Genomic DNA, 14,199 nt, shown 5'->3' with positions numbered 1-14,199 from the left:
CCCGCGCCAATAACAGGCGAAGAGGGTCCCCTTGCTGGAAGAGAAGACGAACTAAGCAGTGCAGACAGCGTAGATGGAGCCTGGACAGCAGGCAGAGCAGACACACCAGAGGAATACACCACAGAAGACCCAACAGGAGGAGAGGCAGGCACAGAAGGAGAAGTAAACAGAAGGGAAGGAGAGGCAAAGGACACTGACTTACCTGGCTGACCCGGTGAAAGCCTCCGCTCAGCCGTTCGTCCGTGTCCCGAATGAGGAGCCGCCCGACGTCCAGAGTATCCTCTTCATCCGATGCCGACAGTTCCCCTTCAGAGCGCTCTTCCACCTCCGCCGAGTGGGACACCTGGCCAGTCCCTGAAGAGCCACCGCTACATCAGCGCTGGGAGCTGCCACTCTGCATGGGACAGAGCGGCCTCCGTAGTTCTGGCGCTGGGCGGTGACGTCACTGCCCTGCAACGCTGTAGCACTTGTCCTCAGCAGGCTTCCATCCGAAGGTCGCATGCCCGTGACGTCATAGACGGGCGCCTCCGACAGAGCACCGCCACTCATTCCCGCATCCTCTTCTTCCCGCCGAACGCCCCGCCGCAATGGGACAGCAGCGGGCGCCGAGATCCGGTCCGGAACCACCGATGGGACGCAGGGGACCCTCCTGGAGCCTCGGCTTCGTCCACGAGAGGCCACGGCCGTACCCGGAAGAAGGCCCGCACCCGGACCCCGCACTTCACTCCCACGCCGGACCGCGCTACCACCGGAGGGACCCGGGGAGCCAGTCGGATGGTCCAGAGCTGCAGGTGAGGGGCCAACGGAGCTGGAGGGGGCTGCGCTCACTTTGCCAGGGCCCCGTCTTTGTCGAGGATTCCTCCCGACCCCCGCTGTACCTGTAGGAGGCTTCCCACTGACAGCCGAGGTCGAAGGGTCCCTAGGGGGGCTCCCTAAGCGACGGCGGACCCTAGGGGTCGTTTCTGGGCTGAGGCGCTCAGGAGGCCTTGACCTCCTAGGCCGTGATAAAGTTGGGGCAGGCGAAGCTGGTACCTGCCCCGACCCCTGTAGTAATCCATCCATATTGGCTTGAAGCCATTGCGGACCATTCGCCAAGGCCGCACTGCGTAACTGGGCCAGCATAGAGTCCAAATCTGCCATACCGATAGACAAGGGGGGGGGTACAGAAGTTCTCCTATTGCTGTCTGGTCTCCAACTGACCGGACCCCTGGTCCCACCCTAAACTAGCCCCTGCTAACCCCACCTTGCCCCACCCTGCCCCACCTTCCCAAAAACCAATCACCTGCTTTAATTTTTCCTTAAAAAAGTTAACCCCCACTGGGTAGCAACCTTCCCTGCAAACCCCAGTCATGTCCAGCCTTCCGCTTACTGCTGTGCATCCATCTACAGGCTTCCCCCCTTACTCACAAACAAAGAGTAAAATCGCATTAAAACAAGTTCACCTCAATGTGGAAAAGGACATGTCCCTGTATTAGGACCGCTAAAGCTTTTTTGGCTATACTTCTCCTGTAGGTCACAAGAGTGCAGTTAGTTCTCCTGTGATCCGTTTTCAGCTGACAGCGGGCTAAAGTCTGTCGTTGGCTGACGTCACTTTGCCAGTCCAGGCTCCAAAAAGATCCCAACCACATGGTCGGTATCCACCCAGATTCCTGGACTCACATGTGGCTCAGTGTTAGCCAGCCGCCCCTGCCCCCTCCACAGTCCAGTGCTCCAGTGAGCGCAGGGGGGCAGAGCAGAGCAGAGAGCCGCTGACCGACAATCACGGCTCTCTGCTCAGAGTGGAGGGAACGATCAGCGGTGTTTGATCACTCAATTCTGACTGCAGAGCTGGCAAGGGACAGATGCAGCATCGCATCGATGCTTCATCTACCTAGGTTAGTATAAATCAGAAAATAGTGAAGTGTGAGAGAGTCAGACAATTAGCATTTGCAGGAGAAGTAACATTTTTAGAGTAACAACTTCCAACCCAGTGCTGATTTGGTATGGCGGTGGGGTTGCAGTGAAGCACATATCAACAGTTAAAGTGATTGTAAAGTCTCATTTTTTTTTCTATTAAAATACCAAACATGTTATACTTACCTGCTCTGTGCAGTTGGTTTTATACAAGGCAGCCCAGATCCTCCTCTTCTCAGGTCCCTGGCTGGAGCTCTTGGCCCCTCCCTCCTGTTGAGTGCCCCCACAGCAAGCAGCTTGCTATGGGGGGCACCTGAGCCGAGCTGCAGCTCCGTGTATCTATTCAGACATGGAGCTGTCATTTGACCTTGTCCCCTCTCTCTCTTGATTGGCTAACTGAGTTTGATTGACAGCAGCTGGAGCCAATGGCGCTGCTGCTGTGTCTTAGCTAATCAGGAGGGAGAGTCCTGTACAGCTGAGGCACTCGTGGACATCACTGGATAGAGAGGGGGCTCAGGTAAGTGTTAGGGGGGACTCCTACACACAGATAGCTTTTTATCTTAATGCATAGAATGCATTAAGATAAAGAAAAAAACCTTCTGACTTTACAACTCTAAGAGAAGGAGCATGGCCATTGTAATGATGTGTTGGTTTTAATGCATGACAGACATGATAGAAGTATTAATTATTGATATTCTTTATGTTTATACAGAGAATTGTTTCTGCTCCTGAACTACACAGATCAGTTTGAATCTGCCACTCTACAGCTCAGTGAATGGTTGAGAGCAGGAAAGCTGAAGGTATGAAAAATCAGGAAGTCACTTTCACCCTATAGTTATTGTAAGAGAGAGATACAGGGCTCAATTAACAAAGTATTTTTTTTCCTCTTAAAATCTGGGATAAATTGCAATTTGAAATTCACCAAAAAAGACCGACTAAAATAAAGCATGCGCTATTTCATCAAAATGTCAGAAAATTTACTCATAAAACCATTAGTTCTAATGAAAAGTTAAAATGGTTTAAACTGTAGAAATAATGCCAACTCACAAGTCGCTTCCAAGCCGCTGCTCTATGTGTCCATAAGACACTCTCTCCTCATTGGCTCACTGGCTGTGATTGACAGCGGCGGTGGTAGACTGCTTCTGCTGTCTCAGCCAATGAGGAGAGGGAGTCCTGGGACAGACAAGTCTCTTGTGCACATCGCTGGATCGAGAGGGGGCTCAGGTGAGTATTACGGGGGGCTATGGGGGGAGCAACACACAAAAGGTTTTTTTACCTTCATGCATAGAATGCATGAAAGAGGAAGTAAAGCTTCCTCTGTAACTTGTACCTATGTAAGCCTATGATGAGGCTTACCTATAGGTACTTTAAATATCTCCTAAACATGTACCTTTTAGGAGATATTTACTTTGCATGCAGCCAGTGACATCACTGGCGCATGCGCCCTGAAGGAGCGTCCGCCCATGCCATTCCTTCAGAGCCCCGTGCCGTGAATGGCAGCTCATGCGCGCATGCGCAGAAGTATTTTTATTGCAGTTCCAGCCAATGGAACCTGGAAGTAAGATGGCCGAACATATCCGCCATGTCACCTGTGAGCGGGCGGCGCTGCGGGGGCTTCGTAATTTATTAAAGAGAAACGTCACCCCCGAACCCTTCCCCCCCCCCCATCTCCCCTTATCTGCTATTCTGGGTTCTCTTCAAAATAAACACTTATCTGTCCAGCAGATCCAGTGTTATCATGCAGCAATCTGTTGTTTAAGCAACAGCCAGTGTCCCGCGCTGCTATTTTGGTCCTCTTCTGGGTTCAGATGGCTTGTCCAGTGATGTAATGCAGTCCCCCCCCCCCCCAAAGGCTGTTATTGCTAAGGGGGGCATGGACCTAAAATGTGGAGTGAAGTTGCACTTTAATGTGTCTCTTTTTGTCTCTTGGACAGGCTAAGGAAACTATTGTTCATGGATTAGAGAACGCAGCAGGTAAGGATACACCGTAGGTCTTATTTTAAAGTTGACCTAATATCCCAAGACTATTTTTTTATGGTACAGTGGTAAAGGTATTACTTTACCTTTCATCTGCTGTATGATTTATTTTGCAATGGAGATGAAGGATACCATCTGATGTTAGAAGGAAATTATGTAAAACATTTTTGGTTCTTTTGGCCCACAGGCGTACACAGGAGGATGCCGGATGTTCCTGGGCACACCCTAATCACCACGCGCAGTGCAGATTCCCACTGCTGATATTTCTTTTTTTTTTTTCTCCCATAAACTGTTTACTGAACATATATAAAAGGATTACATACAGTATATTTGTTACATATGCTTGGCAAAGGTCTCTGATCTACATAATATCAAGAGGAAGCATTTAACAGGCAGGAAAGGACATGTTTATCTTGCTTCATATGTCAAAAGCGTGACATGTACAGCACTCCCATTGTAGATCATATGTCCCACTGCTGATATTTCACCAAAGCCCCCCAACAGGGCTTGTAAAAAAAGTGAAAGAAATTATAAAAAAAAAAAAAAATAAAAATAAAAAACGACTGACACTATCCACTGCCCTACTAAAGCCCCGTACACACAATCAGATTATCGAACGATCTGTCGTCCGTTTTTTGTGGCATGCTAGTCTGATGTGGAAAGTGAAGAGGTTATTTTCATACGAATTTTCCCGTACGACAGAATTCTACTTCAGAAGTGATGTCATGTGTTGGATTGCTTTGTATGTGTTCTTTCGTCTCTGAGCATGCCTAGTCTTGCTCTTAAGATTTTTTTCCGTTTAAATCTGTACTAATGAGATGAAAACCGGACGTTGTTTTGACGGACGACAAAAATTTTATAGCCTGCACATCAGGATTTTGTCAGCCGAAAAGTCAGAGTTGGCTGTCGAAAGCACCATACTAACAATCTGAAAATTGACAGATCGGTCGTCGGACAAATTTTCCCTACAGATTTTCTTATCGTATGTACGGGCCTTAACACTGTCCATGTTTTAATATAGTTAGAATGCACACTCTAATGCAATAAGCTGCGCACACCTATGTTCTGGCCATTGTGTGCATAAATACACCACGTCTTGCTCCCCATGCCCAGCTTTACAAAAGCTGAGGGTTATACGATGGACAAGGTGGAGATTGCAACATCACTGCCCCGCCCCATTTAATCAGAGAATGTCTTGTATTTGCTGAAGAGCATTCAAGGAGTTTCGTGGATGGTGGCACTGCCGAGTGACCCCCTGTGGCCACTATGTAGAAAGGAAGTTGCTCAGCACAGGATTGAGAAGATCGCTACTATTAATGTAGGAGCACCTACTACTTCAATGATTTGCAGCTTCCAAAGTGGATATACGCTATGAGACATGCATACCTACAATGGTCCAAGCTGGACAAAGTTACCCATGCAAAAAAAATTAATGTCGCTCGTCATTTTAATTCAATGCACAATGGAGATTTGTCCCTGGTTCAAGTCCAGGTTATAGAAAAAGTAAAAACACCACGGGGGATGTATTCTGCCTCCTTTGTAAGAGAGAGGTGTTCAGGATCTTTAAGCTTCAGACCAGGATACCCAATGGGTTGAAATTCAAGTGGGAAGTGACACATTATTATGAATGAGGCTTGGTTGTTTTGATTCATCTCACTCGTAATTTACAATCCGACATTGTTGTCGCTTCCTTCATTTTTAAATTTATAGGTATGTTTATAAATATATTTTTGTTTGAGGAATTGAAGCTGATTATTGTGGGTATTAGGAAGGGCCAGTGGTTGATGTGTATACATTTTTTACTTCTTCTTTATGCCGCAGCATTTGTCATGAATGGATAATCAGTTAACTGTGATGGTTGCGGTGCTGTAGATGATTGTTGTACACATCGGCCACATTGTTCCATGCGGTACTTTGGCTATTTAAGAGTTGCCTATGGGTTATACCTAAGTGAATAAATGTGTGAAACGCGTCAACCATGCTCTCCTATGTGTGTGTCATGATGTTATGGTGAATCTGCTTTTGATGTTGGATGATTTTATGGAATGAAGCATTTTTCCTTGTATCGTGGAGTGCGGTCATTCTCTTTTTTTTTTTTTTGGATTACCTGGTCAGATCACGGACTGGACCAACACACAGTCATCAAGGAGAGGATCACTTTCACCTGGGGCGGTGTTGCCCTTCCTTTTTGTTGCAAAAAAAAATCCATACCTAGGGTTCAGCTTAAATAAGAAGTAAATCATTTTTTTCAGATTTTGAAGTATCTGAGTAATAATATGTGGATGTGTTCTCTTTAAAAAAAAAAATTGTACTCTACTAAATTTTACTGATGAGTCCTGATTATTTGGGTGGTGTTGATTAATTTTATCCAAATAGTTCACTAAATGCTGTTTATAAGTAATAGAATAAATAAGTAATATAATTAATTTATAGACTACAATACTTATTAGATTATAATTGTTTGGTATTGAGTTTTCCAGCTTGGAGGCACCGCTAATGTTTTGGTTGGAAATGTTTTGGTTTTAGTTGCTCTCCTCTCGACTTATAGAATTTGGCACTTCAGTTTACAGGTTTTGCACAGTTGTGTCATATGAACAGTTTTCAGTAAAAAAATATATTTCTGAGGTTTACTGATTTCAAAAAGAAAAATATACATAAAAGCAAGCTATACATGAATGCTATAGAAACTGACACCAGTAACACTGCAACCCATTGAGGTTGGAGTAGCTCTGAGAAAGGGGGCTTGTCTCCCGAAACACGTCAGCATTCCAACTACAGCGATCTGGATATCAACTATGCTGGAGTTGTGATTTGATATGATTTGATCTTCTCATGTTTGTGAATATGTTTGTGGCTTTTTCTCAAATAAAAATGGTGTTGAAGGGAACGCGCTAAACGTTTGCACCCTCCTGTGTTTCTTTAAAACCCATTGAGGTGGTCAGAGCTTGATGCACAGAGGGGAGCAAGAAGCTAGTGGATGACTGAACCATTTCTCATCCACCTAAATCTTTGTTTTTTGGTTTGGCAGGTTACCTTTATGCAAATGTGCGTTTTAACCCCTGGTCCAGCTTCATTGCTTTGGAACATAGGCCCTCTATGTCAATGGAGCAGGATGATTCTTGTATAGCTTCATTGTCACAGACATTGTATTATTCTGCATTAGGAGTGAACTGTGCCCGAGTTTGATTGTCCGCCCTCACAGTTAAAACTGCCTTGGGGTGTGAGTGCACCCCAAGATGCTGTATGTGGGTTTTATTTGCAAAATTTGTACAACCATCATTAAGGCGGCACAGTGGTGTAGTGGTTAGCACTTTCACCTAGCAGCAAGAGGGTTGCTGGTTCGAATCCCCAACCACGACACTACCTGCCTAGAGTTTGCATGTTCTCCCTGTGCCTGCGTGGGTTTCCTTCGGGTACTCTGGTTTCCTCCCACACTCCAAAGACATGCTGGTAGGTTAATTGGATCCTGTATAAAAAAAAAAAAAAAATTGGCCCTACTGTGTATGTATATGAGTTAGGGACCTTAGATTGTAAGCAACTTGAGGGCAGGGATTTATGTGAATGTACAATGTATCTGTAAAGCGCTGCATAAATTGACAGCGCTATACAAGTACCTGAAATAAAAAAATATATATAATGTGACAGTGAGATGAAAGAGTACAATGTCCTTTTTTTATATAATTTATGAGATATGTTTACCTTTCAGGTGCTTTCCTGTCCATGATGAAAGGAGGAAACATCGGAAAACAGATAGTACAAGTAGCTGAGCAATAAGTGTAATTCACACTACACACAAATCAAAGCTCGTGGATGAGTCAGTCTATTGATTTTAGTGCTTTTGCAGCAATCACAAAGTCTTTTGATAAAGATAATTATGAAGAGCATTAATGTTCAGCTGTGACAGATAATCATAAAACGTAAGTGAAGAGAGGAATTCGTTCACCGTCACTATGGAAAGCGTTTTTTGGGGACCAAATCCATCTTTCTCAATCACACTGTTAAATAAAACCCATGACAATTTATAATAAAAAATATCTCTTGCTGTTTCTAATCTGCTGTACTTATTGAATTGTTAAAAAATAAAGAGTTTTCAAAATAAATGTACAAAAAGAAACTCGTGACAAAATAGCATACAAATCAAAAATGTTTGTAAAGCAAATTCTTACCGCAATGGTTAAGTCATCAGTACCTTTTGTTGCTTAGTGACATGATCGCAGAATATACATGGGCTGGCTAATTCTGCATTAATGCAGGGATTTTTAGCTCCACATGCTGTAATATTTGTAAAGCTGTCCAGCAGCAACAAAATCTGCCCTCTTTTGGTCATTTCTACATGAATTACAAAATATTTAATACAAATAAAATATAAATACCCGCACCCAAATATAAAATACAAAACCAGAAAAAAAAATAGTTGAACCCAAAGATAGTATGAAACATTATGTAATAGCTGCTGCTCCGAATGGTGTACAAAGATTTGTAGCACCCTCCTAGGTAGGTGCTAGGGAAATGCATCTGTTGCTCCTTCTGCTTATCAGGGGAGCCTGATCTATTAGTTTGCCTGTTGCATGTCTCCAGGTGTGATTCACTGGGTCTGAGGGAGTGTCCCCGCTGCATCCAATAGAGGAGCATGTTGGACAGTGGAGGAAACCTAGCCAGTGACACATTGGCTTTTATGGGAGTCCCAGTGGGAGGGCATTCTTGCAATGCATCCTGGGATTGCTCATAAAAGCCGGGGGGACATGTGACAGGGTGTCTTTGGCAGGAAGCAAAGTCCCAGGAGGAGGCAGACGGCTGTCTCTCCTCCTGCTGTGTGTGAGGAAGGTGGTCTTGGGCAGTCAGCCTGGTGAACCAGGTGTGGAGCTGAGTTGCAGAGGATCCAGTGTAGCTGACGATGGAGCTGCTGGCAGAGTCTTACGGGAAAAACAGTGTCCGTAAGTCAGGGCTGTCTTTAATATTTATTGGACCTTGGGCAAATATTTTCTTGGGCCCTCCAAAATCCACTTAGTACCAATTTGCAGGCAGTGCAGGCTCAAGGGGCTGCTGCTTTTGGCCCCACAACAATGACTGGGCCCAGGGCAGCTGCCCTTTTTGCCCTGTGTTAAAGACGGCCCTGCCATGAGTACTGGGGGACTTGCCAAAGGGTCGGCCCAGGAAGGAGGACCACTCCAATGAAGTCAGGGGATCAAGGAGCTAGCTCACACAGAGAAGTACAGTACAGTACAGGGGGTGCCGTGTAGAACCCTGAAGAATAGGTACAAAGGGGGTGCCTAGTTGGGCCCTGAAGAGCGATCCACAGAGCAATACAAGTTCTTTAATTCTTCTTCACTGCTAGTAACAGGGTGAAGCAGCGGCCTTGCTTCACTAAGTTATTTCTAGACGTCCCAGCAAATTGTGCATAGTTCATTCAAGTTGGAGTATCCCACTCATCCCTTCTCCTATCCAACTTCTCAAATAAAACTACCTAAAAACCCCTAGACTGTTTTCTGACTGAGCCAAGCACTTTAAAGTCGCTAAACTATGGTGTTGTTGCTATGGGTAACCCAGGGGAACCTGTAACCAGCAGCTCCCAAGGGAGTAGTGCTACATATTGTTACACAGTGATGTCCAAATCATAATTGCAAAACAGAGCAGCTACTCCTATTACCATAGCACTGCTCAGTTGGAGCGGGACACCGCCGCGCGCGGGCGCACCCCAGACCCAGAAGTGCAGAATCACGTAGTAAATGTACGTGGGGCGGTCTGCATCTGGTTAAAGAAGTGCATCACCCATTTAAGAAATCTTGCTGAACCAAAACACGCGGTACTTTGCAAGTGTTACCAAGGTGTGTGGAGGTGACTTTAATAATTTGTGTGCGTTCCGGAACACACACATTTGTACCTAACCTTTTGTAATGTTCCGGTACCTTTGGTACCCTAAATTACACTTTCCACAAGTGTATGCGCCCTACCATTTACTTTTGGAAAGGTGCACATACACCTTTAAGACTGGAGCTGTCATCACTCAGCGCCGGACTAGATGGCTATTTAAGGCGTCGGTTCTCACTCACATGTGTTCGTTCAAACACCCTTATCTGGATGCTAACCTTGCTTGAAGCTTCCATGCTTGCAAGCTTACTTCGCTGACGGAACCTCGCTGCGCTGATCCCTGTATCCCGCTACTGGATCATCCGCCTCTCCTGAACCACCCTTCGGCTGTATCGCTAATAGTGCTAAGTACCCCGCAGGGGAATTCTCTATAAACTTATACTAAGCTTACACTATCTAGCTCTGCATAGTAGAGACTGTTTATCACATCTGCATAAACTAGATTGCTAGCTCTTGAGACTACTGCTACTTTTCTGCACTGGGTTGATCTCTTTTGTATGTCCACCTGCTATTCTATCATCTGCTATCATACAACATTGCTAAACCTTCCTGCATCCATCTGCTACTGTCTCACCTTCAAGTGTCTATCACCTACCACCTCCACTCAACCTATCCCTCAACCTTCATCATTGTGTTACCACATGCATAAAGTCACTCTAAGAACCAGCTTGCTAATTGTGTGTATTTACTGGCTGAAATAAGACCTTCCACACATGATGAGTCATTGAGGTTGGGAATGGTATCTCAGCATATCTCTTACATGGCTACTGACGTGGAACTATTTCTGCAGCTGAAAATCCACACCATATAAAAACGCAGGAGCGTTACAGATTGAACGAACCTAAAAATGGATTCAGCAGAAATAGTTCCAGAAATAACCACTCAGGTGACACAATTAAAACAGCAATTATCTGCGTTAATACACGCACTTGCTGAATTAAAAGAAGACAATCAGGCTCTGTCGCAGCAGGTAATTAGACTGACACAACTTACCTCTGCTCAGTCCCCTGAACCCAAGATAAATCCCCCTTTGGTATTTACAGGCGATCGCAAAAAATTTTGCGAATTTAAAAACACATGTGAGTTACTTTTTTTGCTAAAACCTCGTACCTACCTTACTGATCACATTAAGGTTTGTACTATTATTTCTTACCTATCAAGCGATCCTCGAGCCTGGGCAGATTCTCTTTTTGAGAAAAACGACCAGCTTCTCAACTCCTATGCCTTGTTCCTGGCAGAGCTCACTAGCCTATATGATGACCCCAATAGGCAGAGTACTGCTGATCTTCAGTTAAGATCCTTGAAACAAGGAAGGAGGCCTGTGGAAGAGAGATGGACCCTTGATTCAGAATGGAATGATGCATCTCTGAAAACCCAATTTAGGCTTGGCCTATCAGAAGCCGTTAAGGACGAGCTCGCCCGAGCGGATCTGCCAAAAACCCTGGATGCATTAATACAACTCAGTATCACCATAGATAGAAGACTACGAGAAAGAAAGGCTGAAAAGATGGGAATGCCATTATCCGTTTCCTCTCGGAGTCTGGCCGTGCCTATGGAGGTAGGAACCATACGCCCACCGCTATCAACTATGGAAAAAGCCAAAAGACGAAATGAAAATCTCTGCTTGTACTGTGCATCCCCGGATCACAAGATAAACGTCTGTCCCCTAGTCAACAAAAAGAAGGGTGAGTGTTCACATGTCTCTCTAGGAGGATTGACAACTTCATTCACTAACCCCTACATTTCTGTTTTTTTGACATTACAGTGGGACCAGAACAGGATTACTACTAAGGCCACGATTGACACAGGATCTTGTGGAAATTATATGGATATATGTTTTGCTGCTTTAAATAAAATTCCTATTATTTCTAAACTCAAACCTGTCTCAGTAGAAGAAAACACAGGCGCCACTCTAAGTGCAATAACTTGTAACTTCTTTATTGGATTAACCGCTAAAAAGGGGGGTACTCACAAAGGGATGAAATAATACAGCTCATAAGCACACTCCGGTGAGGATCAGGATGGCTCGAGTGGTAGCAGGTAGATAGACTGTAGCGGTAGCTGCCGCACTTCCTAGTCCCGGGGACACTCCAAACACCATCCGTCATCACTTCCGCAAGCGGGATTACGTCAGGGCGCCGGCGACGCGTTCTCGGAGCATGCGCTCCTTCCTCAGGCCGATCAGCACCGGAGTGTGCTTATGAGCTGTATTATTTCATCCCTTTGTGAGTACCCCCCTTTTTAGCGGTTAATCCAATAAAGAAGTTACAAGTTATTGCACTTAGAGTGGCGCCTGTGTTTTCTTCTAGTTGGCCCCAAACAAATCTTCTACTTGTTACAAGAGCTGCCTCAGGAGTGCACCTTGAACTTCCTATGGATTTTATGGACTTTTCCATGGACTTTATTATACATGGATGTTTTAATTAATGTTCTAATTTATCAATTTTTAATACTGTCCTTCTGATTGATCATGTGTGTCTAGTGCTACTGGTATAGCCCCTGGTGATTATTGTTCCCCGTTGTGCGCCAGCTATTTATTTTTGAAACCTGTCTCAGTAAGTCTTATTACCGGTGTTCCATTATCCTCTGGTCCGATCACCGATCAGACACAAGCACTTCTAGTCACTATTAACGAGTCTCATAGGGAGACTTCTACCTTCGATTTAATACCATCACCCCACTTTCCCATTGTGTTGGGACTTCCCTGGTTGCACACACACCAACCAACCATTGATTGGAAGAAACGGTCCTTGACCTTCCCTTCTTGTTATTGCGAGGAAACATGTAACCTCCCGTTTTCCGGGAAGATTCTGTCTGTGGTGACAGATGAGATTGCACCACTATGTTATCAGGATCTTTCTGAGGTTTTTCTTGAGAAAAATGCTCAAGCATTACCTCCTCATCGAGACTATGATTGTAGCATTGATCTACTCCCAAATAGCAAATTGCCGTTCGGTCATGTTTATCCTCTTTCACAGGATGAACTTGCCCATCTCAAAACCTATTTGGATGAAAACTTGGAAAAAGGTTTTATTAGACCTTCCACTTCTTCCACAGCAGCAGGACTCTTTTTTGTTCGCAATAAAGATTCAAGTCTCAGACCTATCATCGACTACAGGAAATTGAATGCTATCACAATAAAAGATCGCTATCCTCTACCGCTTATCCCTGAGCTCATTGAGCAGGTGCGTGGAGCTACCTATTTTTCAAAATTAGACCTGAAAGGAGCATACAATCTCATTCGAATCCGTGATGGACACGAGTGGAAGACTGCGTTCAGAACTAGATACGGATTGTTCGAATATCTTGTGATGCCATTCGGCCTATGCAATGCCCCTGCAGTTTTCCAACGATTTATAAACGATATTTTTAAAGACTTACTAGATGTCTGTGTTGTGGTATATCTGGACGATATACTTATATATTCACGGACCCTGTCTGAACACATAAGACATGTAAGACTTGTATTATCGAGATTGCTTGCACATAATCTTTATGTGAAGCTGAAGAAATGCTTGTTCCATAAAGATGAGGTACTCTTTCTAGGCTACATCATATCCAAAACAGGAATCGAGATGGATATGAGTAAAATATCCTGCATTCAGGATTGGCCTATACCAACTACACGCAAGGCGCTACAGCGATTCCTGGGATTTTCAAATTTCTACAGGAAGTTCATAAAAAACTTTTCTGCTATTGTGAGACCCCTCACACAGCTCACTAGCATAAAAATACCATTTAAATGGTCAGAAGAAGCAAATAAGGCTTTCCACTTGTTAAAGACAAGGTTTACTTCCGCTCCCATATTACGCCATCCAGACCCATCCCTCCAATACATTCTGGAGGTAGATGCGTCAAACCTGGCAGTAGGAGCAATACTCTCCCAACGACCTACCCCCACTTCACCACTTCATCCAGTCGCCTTTTTTTCTAAATCCCTGAGCAGTCCCGAGATAAATTACCCCGTGGGTGAGAAGGAACTGCTTGCTATAAAATTGGCTCTGGAGAATTGGCGACATTTACTCGAAGGCACCCAATTACCAATAATTATATACACCGACCATAAAAACCTCCAATATCTTCAGACTAGCAAAACTCTCTCGCATCGACAGGTACGATGGTCACTATTCTTTCTAAGGTTTAACTTCCTAGTGACCTACACACCTGCAGATAAGAACAAAAAGGCGGATGCACTATCACGACTAACTGAAAAAAACTACTTTGAAATTCCTTCCGTTCCTATAATACCTCACAAACGCATTATTGGAGTTGTCCGTTCCTTGAAGGAAGAGGTTCTGCATGGTATAAGGTTGGATTCACCCCCACCACAACTAACTACCGATGCAGAAGGCTTCCTCTACTACAACGACAAACTTTACATACCACCTACCCTACGCACCAAGATCTTGGAATTATCGCATGATGTGCCTATGGCAGGACATATGGGTATGACAAAGACTT

General features: G+C 44.6%; 1 protein-coding gene across 1 annotated transcript in view; it reads left to right on the top strand.

The window, feature by feature from the left end:
* LOC309569614 (prostaglandin reductase 2-like) overlaps window positions 1–7,917 on the top strand; it is a 50,058-nt gene extending 42,141 nt beyond the window's left edge. Inside the window, exons 8-10 of the mRNA XM_082275503.1 lie at window positions 2,606–2,693; window positions 3,828–3,867; window positions 7,577–7,917. Coding sequence (XP_082131629.1) covers window positions 2,606–2,693; window positions 3,828–3,867; window positions 7,577–7,644 — 196 coding nt within the window. The 3' untranslated portion in view covers window positions 7,645–7,917. The remainder of the gene's footprint in view (window positions 1–2,605; window positions 2,694–3,827; window positions 3,868–7,576) is intronic.
* The last annotated feature ends 6,282 nt before the right edge of the window (window positions 7,918–14,199 follow it).

This window comes from Pelophylax lessonae (assembly GCF_965119305.1).
Source record: "Pelophylax lessonae genome assembly, chromosome: 13".
In the NCBI taxonomy this organism is placed as follows: domain Eukaryota; kingdom Metazoa; phylum Chordata; class Amphibia; order Anura; family Ranidae; genus Pelophylax; species Pelophylax lessonae.
The sequence above is the reverse complement of the archived record's forward strand: the minus strand, read 5'-3'. Positions and strand labels throughout refer to the sequence as shown.